Source organism: Lepidothrix coronata, unplaced genomic scaffold, assembly GCF_001604755.1.
Source record: "Lepidothrix coronata isolate B3197 unplaced genomic scaffold, Lepidothrix_coronata-1.0 Scaffold164, whole genome shotgun sequence".
Classification (NCBI taxonomy): Eukaryota; Metazoa; Chordata; class Aves; order Passeriformes; family Pipridae; genus Lepidothrix; species Lepidothrix coronata.
Window position 1 is genome coordinate 1449901 of NW_016690344.1, and position 24472 is coordinate 1474372.

At 41.0% G+C, this 24472-nt stretch overlaps 1 protein-coding gene across 1 annotated transcript; it reads right to left on the minus strand.

The window, feature by feature from the left end:
• Positions 1-8394: 8394 nt before the first annotated feature.
• On the minus strand, positions 8395-11680 carry CLEC14A (C-type lectin domain family 14 member A). Its single transcript, XM_017829361.1, has one exon. The coding sequence runs from the start codon at positions 11678-11680 to the stop codon at positions 10469-10471; it is 1212 nt and encodes a 403-aa protein (XP_017684850.1). The 3' UTR covers positions 8395-10468.
• Positions 11681-24472: the final 12792 nt, after the last annotated feature.

Consider the following 24472-nt stretch of genomic DNA (forward strand, 5'->3'; position numbering starts at 1 on the left):
GCCCCATGCTGCCAAAATCCAGATTACTTTTGTTCTTGTTTAGCCTGAGACCGATACCCAGCAGAGGGACAGCTCTGAACAGTATCTAGTGAACAGACTAGACTATTTCCTGTGGCACATATAAGGGAGAGTGGTCTTCACATGGAACACACATCAGGTGCCTCTACAGCCTTTTCTCACTCAAAGGAGGGTGACATAGGAAATTATTCTCCTTTCTCACCAGGATTTCCAGCACAGCAGAGAAGATGACACATCTCATAATCATGGGGCTGACTGTTACATGTAGTTAGTGGGTTTGAACAAGACTGGTCACAGAGGCACTTTATACCTGAGCTGTGGATGAAAAAAGTGACAGCCACATACAGATATTCTGCCTCTTCAGGTGGTCCCTACAGCAGAGAATATCACGCAGTGTATGCTTTCTTGGCATTCAACACTTAAAGAACCCACCTGATTTCTTCAGAGAGAAGGAGAATCAGGTTTCTGAATGTGACTAAAGAATTTCCGAAATGCCAGGTTTCCAGGGTATCAGAACAAAATAAAAGGCTTTCTGGTTGTTTCCGAAAAACTAAAAATCTTCATTTCTAATATATGTGGCATGCTTTATTAACATTTTGACTATTCACTGTATTTAAACCAGTTTCCAAAAATCAGAATCTTAACTTTAAATACCAAACTAAATCTTACTAAAATAACTCAGTGATGTTGTACATTCATAAGATCTGTAAGATTTGACTTTACTCCACCATATTTCCAGAACAACCATGACAATTAATGTCTTATAACCCTGATTAAAAAAAAAATCCAAGAAAAATTATTTTTAAGTCAGAAGAAACTAGCCAACAAAGAGGCATCAATCCAATGTTCTAGACTCAGTGATTGCAGCCCCTGGGAAACTTACTTGACACTAGGGCCTACAGACAATGTGAATTATGAATCTCTAGAGGAGAATAAAATATTTCTACTGAATCGTGTATTCAGCACTTCCATCCTCTTCAACACAGTCTTATTGGGCTGATAGCTGCAGGCTAAGCCACAGGAAGAAAGGATAATTTACTGATTAGATTTCTTTCTAAGAATAATGCTTTTAGATATTACATTTTGTATACAGAAATGGCAAAAAAACAGGTGAATAAGAGAGTATTTCAAAGTATATCACTGGACAAACCAAGCACAATTTTGACAAGAAAGATGTTTTTCAATAAAAGGTAACTATGCCCACTCCCTTCCAACTTTGTTTCTCCAAAAGCCTATAATCTGATTTTGGCAAAGCAGTAAGCAGCTATGAAGCAGACACAGCAAGGTGCTGTATCCCGTCTGAGACATATAGGTTTTTTGTCCAGTCTGGATGGAATTCATTTGTCATTATATGATTATCATGTCTATATGGGTAGAGTCACCAAGAAACAATATAAATGTACAGAAAATCTATTCTACTCTCCCTTCCACCCCCCTCCCCCCGAAAAGTCTTTACTATACAGATTCTTGCACTGTGTAATATGACTGAGGGTTGCTCTGTGGGTTCTTGAGCTTCCTAACTAGAAAGACTCAAATAATGCACAGCATAGGGGAGTTGTAGGACAGATAACCATTACCAGATTTATGAGTTGGGACCTGCTGATCACCATGATGAGCACTGGAATTGGACTGTATTGATGCTGCTTACCTTGTTGGTGATGGTGCTGTTCTCAGTGTACATGTAAGCCCTACCAACCCAGGGGGAAGCTGTGAACTTCTGCAAGGATGCTGTAATGTACCGCATTTCATAAAGCTGAACAGTGCTGAGCAATGCTGGTGCCAGTGCCAACAGACTGAGTAAAGCCACAAGTTCAATTCATTCACACAGCACTTGAAAGTACTTAAATTCACAACAGCAAGCTCAAGTGATTGCTGGTCAACTGGAGTGGCTCAAAACATGGCAAAGCTGTAGAAAGCAAGAACATGTGAGTGTATACACACACGCTTCCTTCTTGTATAATATATAAGCATCCTATTTCTTCAGTTATCTAATATGTAACAGGATGAATTAGAATGTATATTGGTTATAAAGGAATTAATGATAATCAGAATTCAGATTCCAGTTGCTTGTCAGGTATTTAGGCAATAGTAAGTCTCTGTTTTGTTAATTCTGCTATGGAGGTAAGTCCATGGTTGGAGTTCATAGAAGAAGGAGATCTTGGAGAAAAAAAATTGACTAGTGTTTGATTTAGAACTGGAGCAGCTATATTTGGAGATATCCCTTCAATGTTCAGAAAGTTTGGAGTTTTCTAGGACTCACTGTGAGCTGCAATTGCCCAGCACTTCAGGAAATAACTATCCATGACTACTGTATGGACCAAGCACATCCTTCCACAGTTAGGTTAAGAAAAACATTTCCATCTGAGGTCTAAATCAGGAAACTAATGCAGGCTGTGATTATGGTCTTTTCACTATTTAGTTAGGTTAAATATGTTACAATACATTGTAAATGTATACAAAAGTGTATTATCTATCAGAGTACCAGCTAAGGGCTGGGGATCTTACCACTTTCTGGTTTCTGTTAAAAACAGACAGAGGGATCTTGCCCCCTTACCCAAGTCAATGAAAGGCAAGTCATGGATAAAAGAAAAATTTGAAAAGCATTGCTTAATTGAATAGAAAATCAATACCTATATATTGAGTTTATTTTCCCAAAACTGTAGGAATTATTTTGTATATGATTTGGTCACAGAAAGGAAAAAGACACTTTTAGAAGGGAAACTGACAGTACAATACCCTAAAGAAGCCTTTTAAAGGAACTTCATATATCTTCATGAAATCTAGAACAACTTTGATATCAAAACATGCTTATGGTCTTATGACTTGTATTTTCTATACCATTTTGTATTCTTTCTACAAAATTGAGTGTTTTCATGAGAAAAGTTGCTTGTTTACTCACTGAAGGCTCTTGGCTACTGTCGGTAACTGATTTCAATCATGTCTTGAACAGCTACATCAGCTACAGTCTGTGGTTCGTGCCTGAGCTTTATACAAGTTACACAAATCACAAGAGCAAATGAACAAATAAAAGAAAATTTAATTAAATGAAAGATAAGAAACACAGAGAATGGATTCATTGAAGCACAATATATATTTTAAATTTTATGCTAGTAGCTATTAACTAATATCATAATGAGGCCAGAAGAAATTGAATCTGATCTGCTACTTATACAGGATTCTACAAAATCCTCAACAGTTATCTGGGAAGAAAAGTGCTCTCAAACACTCGTATGGAAAGAGGTGGGGTTTTAATTGTCCCTGTTGTTATTCCTGTCATTTTTGGTGGAAAAGAAAGTGGAAGGCTCGCAGGGCTTTATGGTATATCATAAAAGAACAGGCAAAACATTCAAGATATATTCATATCAGGGCAAAAGATACATAATTAATTTCATTGTGTAGGGTACAACAAATACATAAACTCCCAACTCACTAAAAAATATGAAGTTCTGCTTTTTATGTCAGCTGCTATTTTCAAAGCTGGCTGTTCTTTCTGAAGGTTAGAAAGTATATAAGCATTTTCTCTAAGAATTAAATAATAATTTAAGTAATTTTTGGGATTACTAGAAACACCGGAAAACAAAGCAGAAATAGAGAAATAATATATTTTTTTGAATGTTAATTTATTTTGGATTTTTCAAATGCCTTGAATATCATGGATTTTTCTTCCTTTTATCATTAAAACAGAGAAAAAGACCTAAGAAATTTTTGCTCAACACCAACCATATTGACAAGAAAGAAATGGAATACAGAAGCATTTTCACTGCTCTTTCAATGTCATAAAGTAAAATTTACAGACTTTCTTACTTCAAAAGCATCTTCAGTGCAATGACTTGGAAAACTATTTTCCATAAGAGAAAAAAACCCAAACTCTCAAGAATGAAAAGGAATGTTCATGCATTCCTCTCCATGGACCTTGAAACTCTGAACTTAGCTTAGCATGAAGGCATAGGGTTACGTTGCCAAAACCTAATCTATGGAGGATTGAAAGTTTCAGTGTACTCATTCAAGAACTTTTCATTAGAACTGAGAGCTAATTCAAAATAAGCAAGAAAATAAACTCCATAAGCAGGGAAAAAAATTTCCTGATACATTAATATTTGTACAAAAATACCTCCGTCGTATTTGCACTGAAATAGATTTTAAAGTCCAAAGAAAGTCTTCTCCTGACCAGACAGAATTTTGCTCCAAGAAACTATTCCTACAATCTCAAATTTTACTAAGAAAAAATATTCTCTATAAATGTATAACAATATATGCTTACATTAAATTTTAATTTTTTAAAGAACACTATGCATTTAAACCTAAGTCCTTGTCTTTTACTGCAGCAAAGTTAACTTTAAATGGCAAACCAATAGGAAATTCTTGTAAGAGATCTAAACTGGATTTACAGAATTGCAGCGGATATTAACAGCATGAGTGAGGTCAATTTATCTGAAAGTAATGAAATCTTCCTCGTTAGTACATGTCAGAAGTAGAGGTAAGTAAAAGAGAACTTGTGATGTAAAAGTTTTGGATATCTAGTAATATAATGTCATAAACCCCATAGGGGAGAACTGACCATAATGCACATTGTATAATATTAATAGGTGGATGCTCATGTTGTATATTATCTTCATATTCCTTTAAGCTTCAGAATTTACAGAAGAATGAAAACCAAGCTTGTTTTACTTAGGAAGACTAATGCATGTGTTCTTATAATTACTTATTCTCTTAGGATATTAGAATTGCTTCAAGTGGACCGGAATCTGCATCACCATCTCAGTGGTTCGGTATAATTGAAAGGGAATCAATTCACTTGCAGTGCCACCAGTAACACTGCAGAGTTGGGAAGGTTATTGCCATGAAATCTAGGAGGCTTGTGTACTGACAAAAAGCTGCATGCACTGCTTACACACTATTCATTACTTGCTCAGAGAGGGAAGAATTTAAACACAAAAGTATTGGGTTGAAGTTCTTCACAAATTGCTCCAGTGTGGGTCCTTCCCATGGGGTTCTGTTTCTTCCTTCAGGAACAGACTGCTCCAGCATGGGTCCCCCATGAGGTCAAAAGTCCTGCCAGCAACACTGCTAAGCATGGGCTCCTCTCTCCACAGGTTCACAGAGCACCTGCTCTAGGATGGGCTCCTCCGTGGGCTGCAGGTGGATATCTGTTCCACATGGACCTCCATGGGCTGCAAGGGGACAGCCTAGCTCACAAGCTGCAGGAAAATCTCTGCTCCAGTACATGGAGCACTTTCTCCCCCTCCTTCTTCACTAACCTTGGTGTCTGCAGAGTTGTTTCTCTCATTATTCTCACTTCTCTTGGCTGCAATTGCTTCTGTGAAGCTTTTTCCTCCCTTCTTAAATAGCTGCTACCACTGCCAGTGATTGATGGCTTGGCCACAGCCAGCAGTTAGCTCTGTTGGAGATGGGGGAATCTTCTAGCAGCTTCTCACAGAAGCCTCACCTGTAGCTGCCCCAATACCAAAACCCTGCCACACAAACTCAGTGCAACAAACAACAAAACATTTTTTTCGTGGACCGCTATCATGACGGAGTGAATAAATTTCCAGATATCTTTAATAATTTATTCTTGGCACAACTAGTAAGATAACCCAGACATAAGAAACAGATTCTAATTTTGTCTTTAAAAATGGACATTATTTGGCTGACTACAGCGCACAAAAAAGGAACAATTTTGAGTAAAAAAGCTAAAAACATTCACTATGCTAATGTTTAATTTCGAAGAAGGGAGTCTGTATATAAATTAAGAAGGATGATAAAAAGAAATAAAAGGAGCAGCTAAAGGGTAAAAGCTTGCAGGTGGCACCAGGACTATTTACTGATATTACAGGTTCAGATTAAACATTTATTACCTATCAAAAGAAGATATTAGAAGAGCTCTTTCCCCTCAAAAAGTCTAAAAGGTTAAACAATATATGACAGAAAAGGACGTAATTTAAAGTTGAAGCCATGTGCAAATAACAAAAACAGAACAAAAGGTGAACTTTAGCAAATAAACAATAGCATTTTAAAGCAGGGCGAAAACCGATTATTTGAGGAACGATTGTATAAATACATAGCAACTACCAATGCTAAATCCAGTAGAGCAGGAAACCAACCACCGTACTTGCTGCTGATGAGTGATGATTGTATTTCGGAGTGTTTCTGGAAGAAAGAACCATGCAGAAAAAGCCATGAAATCTTATTGCCTCTGTTTATTATAGACTATTTTTTTTCTTTTCACTGTGAGGAGACCTGCTGAAGGCCCTCAGGGCTCTCTCCTAGGAACTGTCCAGGTCAAATTTCTTATAAATTATTTGGAAAAAAAATCTTATAAAATATCAACACAGTTCTCTGAAATTGTCCAAACAAGAAAATGGTTATGTTTTAAACTTCTAAAAACCAGAAAATACTGTTAAGCCATCATAGAAAACTATACTGCACCAACATCTCCAAAAGTTTCTAAATACAGATTTTACAAGGAATCTAATAGTATACAAAGAGCTGCAAAAAAAGGATAAGAAAACATTTAGTTCCATAGACTTATTTCTGGAAAAGAAGAAACTAAATAGACTTCTCAACTTGCGATAGAGATGAATAAAGGACTGTATGGCAAAGGTATGGGAAATCAAGACGATGAACTGGTCTACTTTTTGATGTGACATGTAAATAAATTGCGGAATTGATACAGGATGGTTGGATGCCAAAACTAATAAATCAAATCCAAATTCTGTTAGACAAATTGATGGAAATGTACCAAGTGTGACATGAACTCACTCTTCAACTCAAAGTCTTTCAACCTTAGAGTACCCAGGAGAAGTGTCACTTACAGATGTGAGATTTCCTATTCTATTTTCTAAAGCATCTGGTGTTGTGATGGAGACATCACAAATTTAGATAACTTTTAATCTCACTCAAACTATCTGTATTTATGCTCCCATGTTATGTTCCGGGGAACAGTGTATACCATTCTTATCAGTCCAAAACACAAGCCCTGCTGGTTACATTCCAAAAACAAAACCATGCTTTTCTGACATGTTACAGCCTATGTGCTGTTCCTGGCTTAATGACTGAAAATGTTCATTTGTTTACAAACCACCACATTTTGAGTAACACCTGAAAAAATATGTAGCAAGAGGATGGTTAGGATGGATACATCTCGGTAAAGATGCCTGTCTTTCTTATCTCTCCCTCCTCAGCTCATCCTCTTCCTGGACCTGCAGGCTTCTTGCTACTTACATTATCCGTAAAATACATAATAGTATTGTTTTCCCAGCATTCTGACTCAAAATGCATAAGGACTGACAGGTAGGAGGAGGGAAAGGACAATACATGCAGGACCACCACTATGTCTCTGCCTTCCCCAGTTTCACTGCTGCCTACAGTGAAGGAGCCCCCACCTAGAGTACTGTGTTCTGCTCTGCGGCCTTCAACTAAGAATACTGTGGACCTGCTGGAGCGAGTCCAGAGAAGCCCACAGAGATGATCACAGGGCTGGAGCACCTCTCCTACGAAGACAGGCTGTGATAGTTGGGGTTGTTCAGCCTGGAGAAGGTTCCAGGGAGACCTTATAGAAGCCTTCCAATACCTACAGGAAAGCTGAAGAAGAACATTTTACTAGGGCATGTAGTGAATGGGGGGGGAATGGCTTCAAACTGAAAGAGGGTAGGCTTGGATCAGATAATAGGAAGAAATTCTTTACTGCGAAGGTGGTGAGACACTGGACCAGTTTGCCCAGAGAAGCTGTAGATGCCCCATCCCTGGAAGTGTTAAAGGCCACGTTGAATGGGGGTCTGAGCAACCTGGTCTAGTGGAAAGATTGGAAGTAGATGATCTTCAAGGTCCCTTCAGTCCCAAACTATCCTCTGATTCTATAATTCTAGTCAGCAATACAGAAAAGGAAAAAGACTTGCTTGCCAACAGAGGACTCCCTTTTCACATCCAGTTTCCAGTCTTCCAGTTCCAGACTATAAGTCCAGAGGAGAAAGGCAAGGCTGCATATTGGGGGGAAGAAGGAAATACAGGAAGTTTAATCTGGTTTGAAGCCCTGGGAGAGTGGTTACTGCTGCTGCGCAGCTGTGTTTGCCTTTCAAGTCAGTTATATATCATTAGTGAAATATATGAATCACCACTGTACAGCCTCCATAAATGTCCGCATACTGAAGAAATAGAAAATAGTATTTCTAGAAGGAACTGAACTGCATCTACCACTGACTGAACTCCATGTAATAAATGAGGAAAGACATATCGGGACTGAAAACACACAAAAAAATTAAGTGATAGGAAATTACACTTCCTGGGGGAAGCACAGAATCCATTAATTTTTTTAATCATCTTTAAGCTATATACTACACTTAAAACAGGAAAAAAGTTATCTGAAGTACTTGAATTTTGTCCATGTCCACTTTCAGATTTCACTTTAATCCCGCAGCACATTTAATTAAGCCCTCAGTAGTATAAAATAATATTTTAAAAAATGTGAGGAAATTAAAATTTTATTTCTGTTTATTTGATGAATACAACATATTTGTATTTGATGAATACAAACCATTAAAAATTCATCACATGTTCATAAATAAAATGTGCAGCTGACAAATGATGTGTCTACCAGTCAAACTATCTTTGGAGGAATTAAGGAAATCTAAAAATTAGATTTAATAATTGGCAACATGGGACACTTTTCAGGTAACTGCAATAGACAAGAGTTGTGGACATTCCTATTCTTTGCAGAAACTACTATTTTAAAATGTGGACTCACAGATTCTTGCACTCACCATTTCATTACCATGGTGTTATTACATCCAGTCTACTAGTCTACAACACTATGCGTTACACCAGGGAATTAACAATTTTTAAAAAATTCCACCTCATCACTAGAATTGAAATGACTAAATTATTCTAAATCCTCCATAAAAACGTATTCATTCTAAAACTCACAGATACAAAGTTTCTATGTGATTTATATGGCTTTAATATGGGGTGACATAATGTTTTTCCTATACTAGAAAAACAGTTGCAATATAATATGCTGAGTCAAAGGACATGTATGTAATATAAGGGAAAAGGTCAAGATTTATCTCCATCTCTGGTACGTTTTGGAAAAATATTTACATTTGATTGTGGCATTACAGTAAGGAATTAAAAGAAAGTTGCATCCAATTTCATAACCAGACACTTTTATTATCTCAGTCCTTGTTATGATTATCTGTACTCATTATGACCTTAGTTATTCTCCTCCTATGGATGTAAACAGCAAACCCTGCACTGAATCTGCCTTGCAGACCACTGAATCACGGTTATGAATCAATAATTTCCCTACCCTCCCTGCACACCAAAAGACTTGGATGGATCCAGTTAGTTGTGTCTTACTGCACTCAGAAAACCTTGAATCAATATTTAGCATTACCACTTTAATTGAAAAACAACACCATAACAATAAGGAGTGAGCATCAGCACTCTGAACTGCAAAGAAAGCAAGTTCTGTGGTCAGGATGAAAGCTCCTCTACAGGAATTCCCAAGGGAAATCACAGAGGAAGTGTTTACCTCATTTAGCAAGGGGCACAAATGGTGAATATTTCTTTCCTTACTCTCAAGGGACACCATGGAAAATAATATATCTGACTAAAAAGAATGAGATTTGCATGATGCATTTAGACTCACGTTAATTCCTCTCACAGTGTGGTGTGTCAGCACCTTGTCTGATTGTAAGGGAGCAACATAATGCACACAGAAAGCAAATTTTGCGCCAACACACCTTAGGAGAAAAACTTTGTCCTCTGCTACAATAAAAAGTCATATTGTATGGAGTAAAAAACAGAGCAGTGATTTAGCTTTTACATCATCCTTTATGCTTTTCATTAGCTGAATTATGAAATTGACTCCTCATTAACCTCCCACTTCCTCAGCAATTTAATAATCTTCTAAGTATAGAAATGCTCTCTCATTTTTAAGAATGCAAGTATGAAAGAGTATGGGTCACAGTTTCATCCAAAATTATGGCAGTTCACCTTTGCAAACGTTTCAGCAATTAGAAAGAAAATTATAGCCTCCAAGTACCACTCAGGCAAGGAGTGACTTCTAAATTACAAGATGCAAGTGCTCAAAGTGGTACCCTTTATGCTTGCTCTACGTAAGGCACTCAACGAAGAGGGTTTGAGAGGATAAAACCCCACAACTGTTGCAGCAGCAATCACTCTGTCGGCCAGGATGATGTATTTATATTTTACTTATGTCAGCACCTAAATAACTGTTTTTCGGACCGACAAAAACTCTTGACTGTCCAAAAGCTTCAAACCCCTCAAAAAGTGCCCCCGCGTCTGACAATCTGCAAGTCCTGCCCAGCCAAGTCCCATGGCACCTCTCCCTCGGCTCCCCGCGGCAGGAGAGACGCGTGCAGACGAGCGCTGGCCCGGAGCGGGAGCTGCCGCTCGGGGCAGCCCCGAGGGACGCGGCCCCGGCCGCCTGGGACTAGTCACCGCCCGCTGCTCCGCTCGGCTCCGCGGAACCCGCCTCCGCCTTGCTGCCAGCTTCGGGCGACTCCTTGTCCCCACGGCCCTCGCATTTCTTGTTGAAGCAGATGTTGAACACCCCCAGGACGGTCATGACCATGATGACCAGCACCACCACCGCGACCGTCACCAGGACGAAAACGTAGTTGGAGGAGGAGGGCAGCGGAGCAGCCGTCTTCTGTCCGCCGGCGACCGCGGTGGTAGCGGCAGGCAGCCCCGCGGAACTACCGTGTGTCGGGATGAAGGGAGGCCACCCCTCCGCTCCGGCACCCGGAGACTCCGCGGGGCCGCCTGCGGCAGTGGGGGCCGCCCCCGTGCCCGGGCAGAGAGTCCCGTCCCGCCCGCCCGGGGTGCAGGCACAGGCGAAGCCGCCGGCGGCATCGCGGCACCCGGCGGCCTCGGCGCACCGCCCGCTGCCGGGGCTCCGGCGGCCCAAGGGGCAGGGGCAGAGGGGCTCCTCTGCCACCTTCCAGGCGAAACCGCCCGGATCGGATTGGCACGTGAGCTGCACCTCCCCGCCGGGGCACGTCACGGTCAGCACAGTGCCCGGCGGGCTGAAGCCGGGGCCGGGGCTCCCCTCCTCGAACGGGAGGCGGTAGTCAAGGTCAAGAGCGCCCGCAGGGCTGAGGTCGGGGCAGGCGCCCTCGTAGTGGTACTTGCAGACGTAGCCTGGGCTCTCCCGATGGCAGACCCGCTCCTCCCAGCCCCAGCTGGGGTTGCTCTCGGGGACTGCCGCCAGGTGCAGCCCAGCGCAGCGTGCAGTGAGGCAAGACCGCACGGGCTCCTTCACCCAGCGGCCGAGCGCCTCCGGCACGTCCTGCGGGGCCGTACCGCCTCCGACGCCCTCCCAGGCGAAGCCGCGGAGCGGATGCTCCGCGTGGGTACAGACGGAGGCGTTCCTCTTCAGCCCGACCCAGAGCAGCGTGGGCGCCGCCGCCTCTGCCAACAGCCCCAGCAGCAGGCGCAGCTCCGGCTCGCCGCTGACCCAGGCGAGGCCGCCCTGCCGCTGGCCGCAGGCGCCGCTGGCCGCAGGGTAGGAGGCGTTGTCGAGGTGGGCACTGAAGCAGGTGCCGGCGGGCGAGCAGCGCACCGCGGCCCGTGGCGGCGGCGGGGGCCGGCTCAGGGCGCAGGCCGCGGCCAAGAGCAGGCACCAGGGCCTAGCCCCCCTCATGCCGGCGGCGCGGGGTGCCCGGCCGCTCTGGTGGCGTTCGGCCCCGGCTCAGACTGGCCGCCGCCGTACCCGCGCCCACGGCCCTCCCCCGGGCCTGCCGGAGGAAACGTGACGGGGGCCAGGGCTGACCTCGGCATCCTCCATCTGTTGGAGGGCGGGGGACAAGCAGTTCCCTGAGCCGCCTGGAAGCGCTCGCCCATCCCGGTGGGCGGGTGTCCAACCGCGGGGGAGGACGGTGCCAGCACCGCTGCCGGAGGGGCCGGAGGGTGGCGAAGCCCAGAGCCGCAGCGCTGGGACCGCGGTAATCGGCCCCGTCTCAGGCCCGTATCCCCGAGATGCCCGGGCCCGTCTTACACGCTTTTTGTACAGCACTTCCAGGAGAAAAGCGGTCCAGCTTCAGTGATATCTTCCTTGAAGGATGGAGGCTTCTGGGTTAGGTGAGGCTGTGCAATCAACCCCCTAGCTCCCCATATATGAGGTGATTTAACACTCACAAAAACTGATTCAGCTCGCAGTTTTCCAGTAGGTTGGCCTAAGTACATCCCAGATTAGGTGCCAGCAATGACTTCCAGTAGGTTGTTCTTGAATGAGTTTAACTAATCCACTGTAACTGCTCCTCTGTATGAAGTCCCTATGTCACCTCATTTTTACACTCCTTAGTGTTATTTCTGTATGCTGTTACCTGACACATACATTCAGTTACAGCACACATCCAAGTTTCTTCCGCAAGTATTTTATGTGGCACAAAACTGCAGGCATATGCGTGCATTTCATTTTTCCAGCTGTTACTTTGGAAGAACCCCTGTCAATGTTTTTGTTTTTGTGAGTGTTATACAATACAGATTTCTAGTGTTTGAATCCCTGGAGGAAGGGGGGAGGCAAAGGAGGAAAAAGCAGAAAATAAATAATCAATCTGGATTTTTTTAAAAAGTGGAGTTCCTCAGTAGTTGCAGTCCATTGGGGCATGAGTTCTACAGTCTTGCATCAAGGCTCCAGGTGGACTCTGTCTTGCGCTAAGTGCCCTCACTGCTCCAGTATGCTTGTAGGCTCTGCATCTGTTCAGCCCTTGCTTAAGAATTTAATTTTTCTTTGGAGGGAATAAATGTGGATAACAAGTCCCATTCAGCCAGCTTGTCACCAGCCTGCACAGATTGCAGACTCTAGGCCTACCCGAGATATAACACATGTTCTCTGGACACCTCAAAGAATTAGATTAGAAAGACACACTCTGTGATGAAGCTCCAAAGCAATATAAGAAATATTTTTTTTACACTAAGAATGATCATTGACCAGAACAACCTTCCCAGGGGTGTGATGGAGTCCCCATCGCTGCAGGTTTTCAAGATGCAGTTGGACAGTGTGCCAGATAATAATCTCATCTAGGGTCCCTTTACCGCAGAAGGTTGGAGCAGGTGATCTTTCAGGATTCCTTCCAACTTGCACAATCGTATGATTCTATGAGAGGTACGATAATTTAAAAACTTATTTCAGATTTATATAAAAATACAAAAATCAAATAGCCTATCCTCAAAATATGCATCTGTTAGTTAATTCATTTTTGCTTTGGGAAACATCTTGCTAGTTGTTTCTGCATCCCCACTGGATGTACACTGGATCCCCACATATACAGAAATTCTGTTTATTGCAAGAATTGTAATCATAAGAGTTAACAAAGCAACAACATTTTGAAATACATGAAATAGATGAAGTTGTTTAGAGGCAAACTGAATTTACACATTCATAACTTTTTAGTTAAGAACTTGTTGGTGTATTTCTAGATGAAATCAGATTTTTGTTTAATCAAGGTATAGAGATGGTAACAGTGACCCACCTAAAAATCTACAGTGTTGTAGCAGCTGTGTTTTCAGAGCTCTGCTGCCTAGTGGAGTTGTGACTCCTGCATTGAATCTTCTCCACAGTGCATCAGGCACTCAGTGCAGAGGCATTGAACCATATGCCTGTGTGGGTCAGCATGTGGAGATTCTCACTATCTGCCTGTGCTTTAAGTTGGAAAGATGCAATTCATTTTGCATCTAGTATTTAGTTCTCTAGTTCTTCACTGGATCTAGCTTTAAATTCACCCAAACTAAATGAACTATTGCTTTAGCCCTTTAGTTTTCTCGAGGATGTACAAAAGCTGTGCTTCTGCATGTACCTTAGTATCTTGAGCCATTTTCCCCAAGTTTGGTGGATAGGTTTGGAAGAGAAGAGAGAGTGCTACAGCTTTACTATTGCTATCTTGCTGGGGAATGCTTACAAGGCTTTGCCTAATATTCCACTATAATCCTACAGCTTCAGTTTGTTTTCTCTTTCAAAACTGAATTCATTTATTATAGCTGAAGAGAAGCTAAACATTATAAATAGAAGGGATAATCTAGAAGCCCCAAAATTTCCATGTTATGCTTCAAACCTAAGACTCTGTCCCTGGGGAGGAGAATGCAGCTCAGTACATGAAAACATTTGCTCCCTTGCTTCTCATCTCAGCTGTCAACAAGGGCGTGATTTGAGCTGTCCGGGATGATCTCTCCACTGGGTAATTGATGGCTACTACCAGCTCATTTCACACAGGCCATGACTTTAATTTCTGAGGCTATATTTGAACCAACAAACTGGCAAACCAGTTTAGAAACAACAGGCTAGCCACCAGTGCCCCGGGCAGTTCAGTCTCATTGAGGGAGCCCGCAGTGCACAGAAAGATGAAAACACTGTGTGCCAAAGCCGAAGGCTTTCACCAGCAGGATATAGAGGCGGTTGCTTTGTGTCTGCTTTATCTGCCTGTATACCTGCTCTTCTCTCCTCTGGCTACCCCTGAGAGTCCTACAAAATCTTTTAAAACTAACAGGTCTACTAGATTTCCAGAAAACAGCTCTTCCTCTGATTTGCATTGTTCTTTCTAGTTCTTACTTTTAAGTAAATAAGAATTCACTCTTTCATTAAGTGTCTTCATGGGGCTTTGCCTGAAGAAATCATTTTTTGGAAGAGAGGATTAGTTACACGCAAATGCCGGTACCAGTCTGTCTGTGAGGTGACTAAACTTCTACATAAAGAAGTCTTTATTACATGAATGTGAATATTATGATTGATTGATGAGCCCTAATGTAGCTGTTCTTAGCAGTAAAAGCCTTATTTAGGTGTAGTCATTCCTTAGTCTTTTTCCAGTGTAGATCTGAGTCCTTGAAAAACCAGTTGCTTGCTTTAACTGGAATTTTATTAAGAGCCATTAGGTTATTTTTTTTTCATTGTGTAACTGTATCTGTTTTATTATAATATGTACATTTTTACTAAGGAGTGACGAGAGAAGCACTGAATTAATAAAACTACTTTTCCCTTTTAGAGTAGATTCCTTTTGCATTTTTATAAGGTAAATTAAAGCTATTCTTTTTATAACTAAGCAGAAAATATGTCAGCCATATACCAGCACATACTTTGCTACTGCTAGGGCCTTAGGGGGTGTATTTTCATTAGAAGTACCCTTGTAGAGAGATACAGTATCCTGATCTTACTAAGAGCCATATTTTGCTTCTCAGAGGTAAATGGATGGTGCAGTAACTTCTCATCCCCAGAAGGGATACAGAAAAGTGTCTGGAAACAGATCTGTCTACCCATCATGCCACAAAACCTGGATGCAGTGTCTAACAGGAGAAGGCAGCTGCAGCCTCTCTTTTCTGCTAGTGTAAAGGAGGGCTGCTGATGCAGCTCCATTTATCACCCGGCCTGTACAGGTAAACTTATTGCCGTCCTGTTGCATGATACAGATTTCTTTGGGGTTGGAAACTGTGGAGAGGGAGCAAGAGAGGAAGAAGATCAATAGTATGGCAGCATTGCCTGTTTGCACAGCTCCAGCATTTTAGCTTGCTGCAGCCTTGTGGAGTCTACACTAGTTGGCAGTGGACAGTCTGTACTGTCCCTACGAGCTCTCTCCTTCCCTCTCGTCCCAACTCATATCTCTACTGGATCCAGACATCCTTCTGCTGAATTTTTTGCGGGTGAAGTCAAAACTTACTCTCTATCTTTCAGTATTCTGCTAAGATATGAGTAATAATTTAAATAACTGAATGTAAACACGTATTTTGAACAAGTGGGAATTGATATCATTTGACAGTGTGCCTCAAAAATTATGGGTTAAATCCTCCCTTCCTCACTGTTTCATGAAATTGGTATCTGTATGTAAGAAGTAGTTTATCAAATAATAAGGCAGCCCTACATTTCACATGTAACTTGTGTTTAGGCAAAGAAAAGTATTTTCTCACTAAACGGTTATAGTCTTCTTTAAGAAAATACCTAAATTTTAAAAATAAGATCCTCTTGAAGTCAATGAATGTCTCATTTCAACAGTGTGACAAGATTTGCAGGAATTTCTGTGCACTCAGACAAACAACTTGCAACTGGGAGTAAAAATGCCAATTGGAATCCAGCATGCTTTGGTTACTTTTCCAGGTAACAGGACAGGGAATGAAAATAAGAATTTCTTTCTTATTGTAAGAACTTGCACGATTGTAAGAATTTAATTATTCACCTCTGGAAAGGACTTCATAGATTACAAGGTTCACCTACAGAGTTTGGAAAAGATAACCCAGTAGGGGTCATGCAAGTTCCTGTCTACTGTAATAACAGTTTCCAATGAGATTATCACATAGCTATGGGACTTCTTTAATAATAAGGAATAATATTTAACTGCTGTTATGAACACAGTAGTATATTTGTTATGTTTATGACATGGACATAAAATATAACTAATCCTGACTTGCTAGGGGGACATTTAGTAGGTGAACTGCAGGTCCCCTCCAACTCAGAATATTCTGTGAAATTTGTGAAATCTGTGATGTGGATGTAGCATTAGCCAATATGCATATGTTCTCCTTAAAGCCTGTTCAGTTTAGATGTTCGTGTTTCCATTACTAATTATGCATTCCATTCGTCTTTAATGAGTTAAGAAAGATTCCAGGGAGGGGAGGAAAGGGAGGGGAGGGAAGGGAAGGGCAGGAGAAGAGAGGGGAGGAAAGCGGAATGGAGGGGAGAGAAAAAAGATAATAAGGCTGAGAATGCAGGGTAAATTAAGGGAATAGAAAGCTGCAGCACAGAATAAAATGAGTAGGCAGGAAAACAGGGAGTAGACACAGAAAGAATAGGGAAGAAATCTAAAGAAAAGACAGGAGAATTAAGATCATTCACCACCATTGAAGTACCAGAGTGGCAGAGGGGGCTGAGAGGCCATGTCCCTGCTGCCACTGCCCAGTGTGGCACGCGCGCTGGTGTGAGAGCTGGTGCAGCTGACCGCAGGCAGGTCTGCACAGCTGGGCAGTCCCCACAGCAGCCTACTGCCAGGTGATGCAGGGCTGTCAGCAGAGAGCAAATGACAACCACAGCTAAAGTAAGAGGCAGTTACCACATAAAAACAGCCTGTGGTTCTTCAGGCATATTCTTTTAGGCAGCTGAGGGAGACCCACTGTATACTGAGGGATGCTCGCAGCCTTTTTAAGCTACTTTGTGGCTCAAAGACCATCCTTAGAAAGCATTATTGTCATAATGAGTTCTACACCACCTTTATGCCATTTCCTTCCTGGTCCACGGGGATGCTGTCACTAGCCAGTATAAACTATAGGGTTTGGAGGACTGGAAAAATGTTGAGTACAGTTCTGATGTCCTCTTATCCTAGGAAAAAAGCAAGCAAAAGAGGAGAATGAGAAACTAGTTTAGATTTACCCATATCTTATCAGAGGTTTCTAATATTTTATCAGATTTTGACCTAAATAAAAGCATTTTTGAAAATCAATGAATTTTCATTTGAAGTGAGAAAACCACACCCACATTTTTAGTAACTTCCTATATTATTGTATTTCTACAACAAAATTCTGAGACTGGCAGCCTTTTTGAGATGAGGCAAAGTTTCCTCAGGAAATAAAGTAAAATAGAAGGAAATATAGTGGTAAAGAGTTGATTTCACTTCCTGGCCTTTTGCCCAGACTGACCATTTGAGAGAGTCTTGAAGTATTTGCTTGAAAATGGGCAAGGGATAGAGATTAGTAAGAATAAATTCAAGAGAGAGCAGCTGTGAGATGGAGAGGCAGCAGATGCTTGTCTACACAAGCAGCTAATTCAAAATGAAAAAAGTAAAAGGAAGGAAGAATATTCTGAGCCTAGTGAAATAATTCTTTTCAGGAAGTTTATGGGAGATAAACATACCTTCTATGGAAACATTTATTGCCATTCTTTTTGTGAGACTAGACAGACTGAAAAGGCTTTAGTTCACCTTACTGATACGTTTCCACCCTTTCCCTTTTTAAATAATGGCCCTTCTTGAAACATTTCCTTCTCAAGAAAGTCTATTTTAAAGGTTCCTCATTGTTTGCTTGCAAGAAATAGAAGCAGAGTATCTGTATACTACAGAAGGGGGAGAAGATTTTAAGAGGATCTTACTGTGCGGCATATGGCTTTTTTTCTTTATCATGGTAAAAAGGCCAACAGTGCTGTTCTTTGCACTTGTGTGCTAAATGTGTGTTCAGCAATACTTACCCTTGCTATCCTAAATGGCTCTATACTCATAAAATGGTACCTATGAGCCTGAAATTTTACAGGAAATAAAGCCAAGGGAGTTCTCTATGTGCTCTGGAAGAAGTCCATTTTAAATGCAAATAGGCTCAAGAAGCAAAATTACTGTCTGCCTCTGGACTTCCCACATACCAGGATGTGGAATATTCAGGACTGGACTGCTAGTCTGTGTCTAATTAAAATAGGAAAATTAAATTCATATCTTAACTTTATTTTCCAGAAATGATTCATGGTCTAAGTAGTGGATATGTCTTACCTGTACTTCTTTCATGAGAAGGTTAAAATCCTAGCAACTCTGACAGTTTTTCACAATTTAAATGAAACAAATATCTCTGTTATGACATATGAGAATGTTGTTTTTCAAAGATTAAGGTTTATCAACACAAAAGGCATCAAATCAAAGCAAACTCATTTCAGAACACAGTCACATATTCCATACATTAACAATTATACATTCACAATTATTGATCTACATTTTCATCCACAAGCAGGTTCTGTTATTTTGATTATAGTTTTTAATTTTTGTATTGGGGTTGTGTGCCAGGCTCTGGCTTGATTGACTTATTATTTCCATTAGATTATATCATATAATAGCAGCACAGAGACACTCCTTGTACTGGCGGTACGAACATCTCAGGACTGCAGACAATACATGAACATCATAGAGCTGTGCACTATGTGACTCCCACCTGAGCCTGTCATTAGTCTGTTCTGTGGTGGTTATGTGTATGTAAAAGAAAAGGTGCACATATGCAAATTGCATACCCATTTGCAGTGGGTATATCTATACCCATTCTGCCCATATCTGAACATTTCATGCCCAAATATTCTGGGAATCCCTGAGAAAGATATGCATTCTCTTTATATGACGAAATAAAGCTCTAACTACTGGTTAGCTGAAGACAAAAAAAACCAACCAAACAAAGAAAAACCCATAACAACAAAAAAAATCTTAACATCCACATAAACATATTTAAAACAAGCCGCGAATAATAGGATGTGAAAACAAAAAGTGGCCTTCCTTCGTGACGTCATTGAAAGTGATGCCAGCCAGAGGCTGCCCTTGAAGATTGTCAGAGTGCAGGAATTGTCTGTGAAGGGAGGGACAGTCATCACTGCTCTGCTGGTTTCAGATTTCAGCCATCATGCACTTTGTCTGCTTTTATGTGGTATGAAAACACAGTCACAGTAATTTGTGCTTGGTGCTCATCAGATACACTATAATGCGTGGAAGAGCCTAGGATCTGCAGGAGTTTAATTTATGTACCAATGAGCTCTACAAACAGGCCAAGTTCCCTAGGAAGTTGGTTCACAGTCAGCAGTGTTTTCACAGATAAGGCTGGAACCAGTAGTGCATGTTGCATGTCATTACTTTAGCTGCCCATTACCCAGGACAATAGCCTGCAATCCAGCTGCACCACGTGGCATTTGGGTTCAAAGGGCCTTGGTTTTATATTAGTTGGATAGAAAAGGTCAATAAAAGGTGAGAGACATTTGAATGTGAATAAGTAATACAGGAACGAGAGCTGCAAGTGTTTGACCCATCCCTGATGATGTGATATTGATCTGAACTAGAAATGTCAAACCCTTCTCCACCCAGAGGTTTAGAAATGCTTCTGATGTGTGTCAGTAAAAGATAAGAATCAAACCAAGAATATATTAGCAGATGCCATAGGGAATAAAGCATATACAACCCAAGAACAATAGTTACTGTGTCTTAGGTACAAATAAGATGTTCTTATTTGGCAGAGTGTGTTCTGCTTATGCCTGATCCCCCAGGGCAGTCTGGGCATACCAAAGAGGCTTCTTCTGGGAGGAGAGGTCAGGTACAAGGAGACTGTATAGGAGTAAGGTAGCGTGTTTGTGGAACTGCATCTGTGCCCCACATGGAGGGATGGAAGAAAAGCTTGAAGACAATGGATTTGCTCTACACTGAATTTCCGCCCTATATATTTTCTGACTGTCCATATTTTACCCTGAGAACACCCAACTGAATCCATAAAGGACTTTAGGCATTGTGCTACCACTTCCAATTAAAGAATGGATCTTCAAAGCCTCTGCTATGCCATGATTTAACACTCTAGAGGCACCTCCTCTACACACTCATTTTTCTTCCTGTAAAGTACTTTACATTTTTCCCATTAAACACATGTGCAGCCTGACTTTACACTTGACAAGAATTGTCCCTTCTGTATTATTCTTATTCTTTGATCTCAGATGAATAAAATCAGCTTAGTTCGCCTAATGCATAAAGCCTTGCACAAAATGCAGTCAGCAAAAGGATGGAGAAAGGAAATCCTGTAGCCTGAAAGTTAAGGCATTTTTCATGACAAAGCAGAGTTACTTCTGCTGCAGTGATATTTCTGTATTTTATATCCACTGAAAAAAAAATTGTCAGGAGAGACTGATACAGAAGCCCAACTAAGATTGATGGATCTTCTCCTGAAGCACAGGTTTTTGCTTCACATCCCTGCTCCGTAGTCTGACAGAAGAAGGATTGAACATACATCGCTGACATTCAAGTAAGCATATTAATCACTGAGCTGTCTTTTTTTTTTTTTCTTTTTCTTATTTAGAGACACTGACTCCATGCCAGTTTTTTGATGTATCGGAAAGCAACACATGGGGATTTGGACTAAAAAAGCTCTTTTCCCTCCTTTTTCCATGACAGAAAGGGTGTCAGTATGTCTTCATCTTCAGACAACCTAGGAACATGGTGCGTTTGACAGAGATTGTTCCTTTGAAGTTGATATTAAATTGAGGCCTGTCTACAACATTCAGTTTGCATTCCAAAGGAAAGAGCTCTTACAGAAATATCTAAAGAAACAGTGCTCTTGGTCAATGTGTTCTCTATTAGTCTCTTACTGATCTGGACCAAGATTACAATGTTTGCTGCTATAAAGCCAGTGAGAATCATCCACTTTTAAATGTATTGGTTTTAGTCTTACCTGTGCTTTGCACCAGTGTATAAGAAAAGGGATTTTTATTCTTCAGCATTTAAATATTAAAGAAAAAAAGAAGGAAAAAATTACTTACTTGAGTAATTCCCAAAGACTTTCTATGTCAGCATAATAAAACTTAGGGGGATGAATATACCTAATCTTAGCTAAAATCTCAACATTATGTTTTAAAAAAGATTCCCAAGCAATTGTGACTTCAAGTCACTGCTCACAATGGATAACATTTCCAGGGAAACAGGAAGGGGGCTTGGTTGCTGTTTTAAATTTAGCCAGACTCCTTTGGTGAGAGATAAGCAAGGGAGAGAGGCAGACAAGATAAAGCTTCTAACTCTGAATCCTCTTGCCAGACTGGTCATATTAGTTGCTACAGAGAGAATTTATCCTGTCCTGACACTGTAAAGATTAGCTTACCAGTTTAATTATAATTGGTCATGAAACATACATAGGTTTTTTTCTCTTCTTTTTTTTTCTTTTTTTTAAGCACAAGAAAAGTCTGTAAGAGCAACTGAATTTTCAGTTTCTTTCAGGAAAATAAATTAAACGGGATTAAGGAATCCTTCAATAATTTAAATTGCTTTCTTTCTAGGTCAGCAAACGTTACATGAAACACCCTTCCTTAAAAAGTAGGCTTTATATAGACCTTTAGCTTTAGACTTCAAATTTAGACTTATATAGTCTGTAGTCTATAGTATAGTTAATTATATATATCTGTGTAATGCCAGTTCAGCGGTGTGCTTGAATACATTCATTGCTGATATGGTGGAATTATGGCAACTGGACCAGAGGACTGTGAAACTCTTCTCATTCCCAAAAGGATTGAACAGCTTCTGCTGTTCAATAGTCTTGTATGCTTGTCACCATTAATCTTCCCTCTAATTTATTTCTGTGTGTGTGACAAATGACCTCCTCAATACCAATGTGAAACTTGTAGCCCTAATTCACACAAGGCAAGAAATAGGACAGCAAAATATACAAGTGTGCAGGTCCTTTCTCTTGATATTCTGGGGCTCACTCAGTTCATGGTGCAAGTTGCTACAGATTCATGGTTTCTTTGTCATGTTAGAAAGTTAAAAAAATTTATTTTGCACTGTAATGTGTGCGGACCCCCAGATTATACTGTGTCCAGGGAAACATAGCTGCATCACTGATAGAGACCTCTTGTGCAAAAACCTTGAGCGGACTGAAAATGCACCTTCCCAGTCAAGTCTTCACTTTGAGTTCTGTCATTCCAGTAATAGGTAAGGAGAGAGAGGGAGAAAATAGAGGCATTGAGAGTATTCAGAATTATCATTTATGTGGTTGGCAGCAGTAGCACACCTCCTGCTCAGGAGGAAAATCCCTAAGAAGAGCAGCTTGCCAGTCTGGATCTATCTCTGTGCTCCAGAATTCTGGCAAGATGTCAAGGAGGATGACTGAATTGGGTTTCAGGGCTGGGAGAGCACCAGAGCATCTGGGAGACATGTGACACATCTCAGCATAGCCTGTCCTGGTCCATATGTTTGCAGGTTAAGGCTGTTGCAGATGGACTTACAGGAAGCTTGAACTTGTGTTGACCTGAGACATTATCACCCTCCATACACATCCTCCCTTTTGCCCACTGACCAGAAGCAATAACCTCAGGGGGCTAGGATAAATCAATGTATGCTAGTCATAACCCTGTCACATCCAGATTTCCTGACCATTGCAGTGGTCCCTAGTAAACCTGTTCATGGCTACAGCTGCTCCTGGCACAGGCTGCTCACATTCATGGCTCCTCTTTTAGGCACGATTGCCTGTGCAGGGAGTGGGAGCGCTGTCCCATGGCTGTGTCAAACTGCTACATGCAGTGTGTAATACATCCTCAAATAGTCGGGCACAAAAGCACAAAATTAAACTTTCCAGGAATAAAAATTCATTGCTTTAGTGATGAAAGAAAGTGAATTCCAAGAGTGAGCAGGCTTGGGTGGAATGGCTTCACTCTGAAGCCTGAATAGAGAAAGACAAATATTTTGGAGCCGAGTACCATTTTTTCTCTATAGTCCGATATTTCCTAAGGTGTCTTATCTGACCCCAGCTTGTACTCCAGGATGTGCTTTCTAGAGCATCACTAGTGCACATAAGCACATAGCACAGATCCCTTGTCTGAATGCACAGGGTCACACTGCATGTAAATTGTACCACTTAAAATAACAATCCTCTGTGCCTGAAAAGCAGGGTAAGGGGTTGAATGAGCAGGGATCATACCAAAACAATAGTTGAAGGCTGAACTAAAGTGATCTACTCAAGTGAATGCCCATAAGAACACCTGTATGAATATGCATACATAGAAAAGAAAATCCTTACTCCCATTAAAAGAAGTGGAATTTTGCCATTGGATTCAGAAAGGCTCAAATTCCATGTAAGGCATGTTGGAAAGTGTAAATTAATGGTTTCTGTAAAAGACATTGAAATAGAAATATCAACTTTCTTTTCCTTCAAAAAGAGCATTTCTACTTTAGAAGAATGCATTAAAAAACGCTTTTAATTTGACATTGTCATGTTACTACCCACAGCAGAAATGAAAATTGGCTGTTATCCAGTGACAGAGAAGTAGGTTACTGAAATTACTGAGGCTTTACTGTTCTAGCATTCCTGACACTAAGCCTGATTTCTGTTCTTTAGATAAAAAGATTTTATATGGTTCTATAGAGTAACAGGCAACTTTCCTATTATCTTCAGATTATGAGCATATGCAGATTATAAACATTAAAAAAACCAATCTATACAGTCTGGAGAGAGACTGGTACAGAGTATTGATGATAGCCTAAGACTCTTCTGCCTCATTGTCCTAATGCCATAATTCTTATCTTGGATAGCCTCAGGATGTCCTGCTTATGTGTAGGCAGAATTCTCACTCTGCAGGAATTCTCATTCCAGTAGTCATCTGCCTAATAATGCCTAAAGCCTTGATGATCATGGGGCAGTATGCACTTTAGCTACCTATGATGCATAAAGTCTGAAGAAAAAACCAAGCAGTTAGATTTCTAGCATTATCTGCTTGACACATACCTTCAAAAAGAAACTATAAAGAAAGGGCACAAGAGTTGATTTTATGTGTATGAGCTCTTGGCAGGACTGAATGGCAGTGAAATCAACATTCATAAATAGAGCAAGAAAAAAGGTTCATAGCATAAGCTATTTATTTTGCTCTTTGTTTACAATTCTTGTGAATACAAAATTAAAACACTAAGCAGCTGTTATCTCCTGTTTATGGCTTAGAGCAAAAGCCCAGCAAACCCCAGAATTTTACATAGTTCCACATCAA

What these genes read in the sequence shown, in the direction of transcription:
- CLEC14A (XM_017829361.1), bottom strand. Translation starts at nt 11,680, where the DNA reads ATGAGGGGGGCTAGGCCCTGGTGCCTGCTCTTGGCCGCGGCCTGCGCC.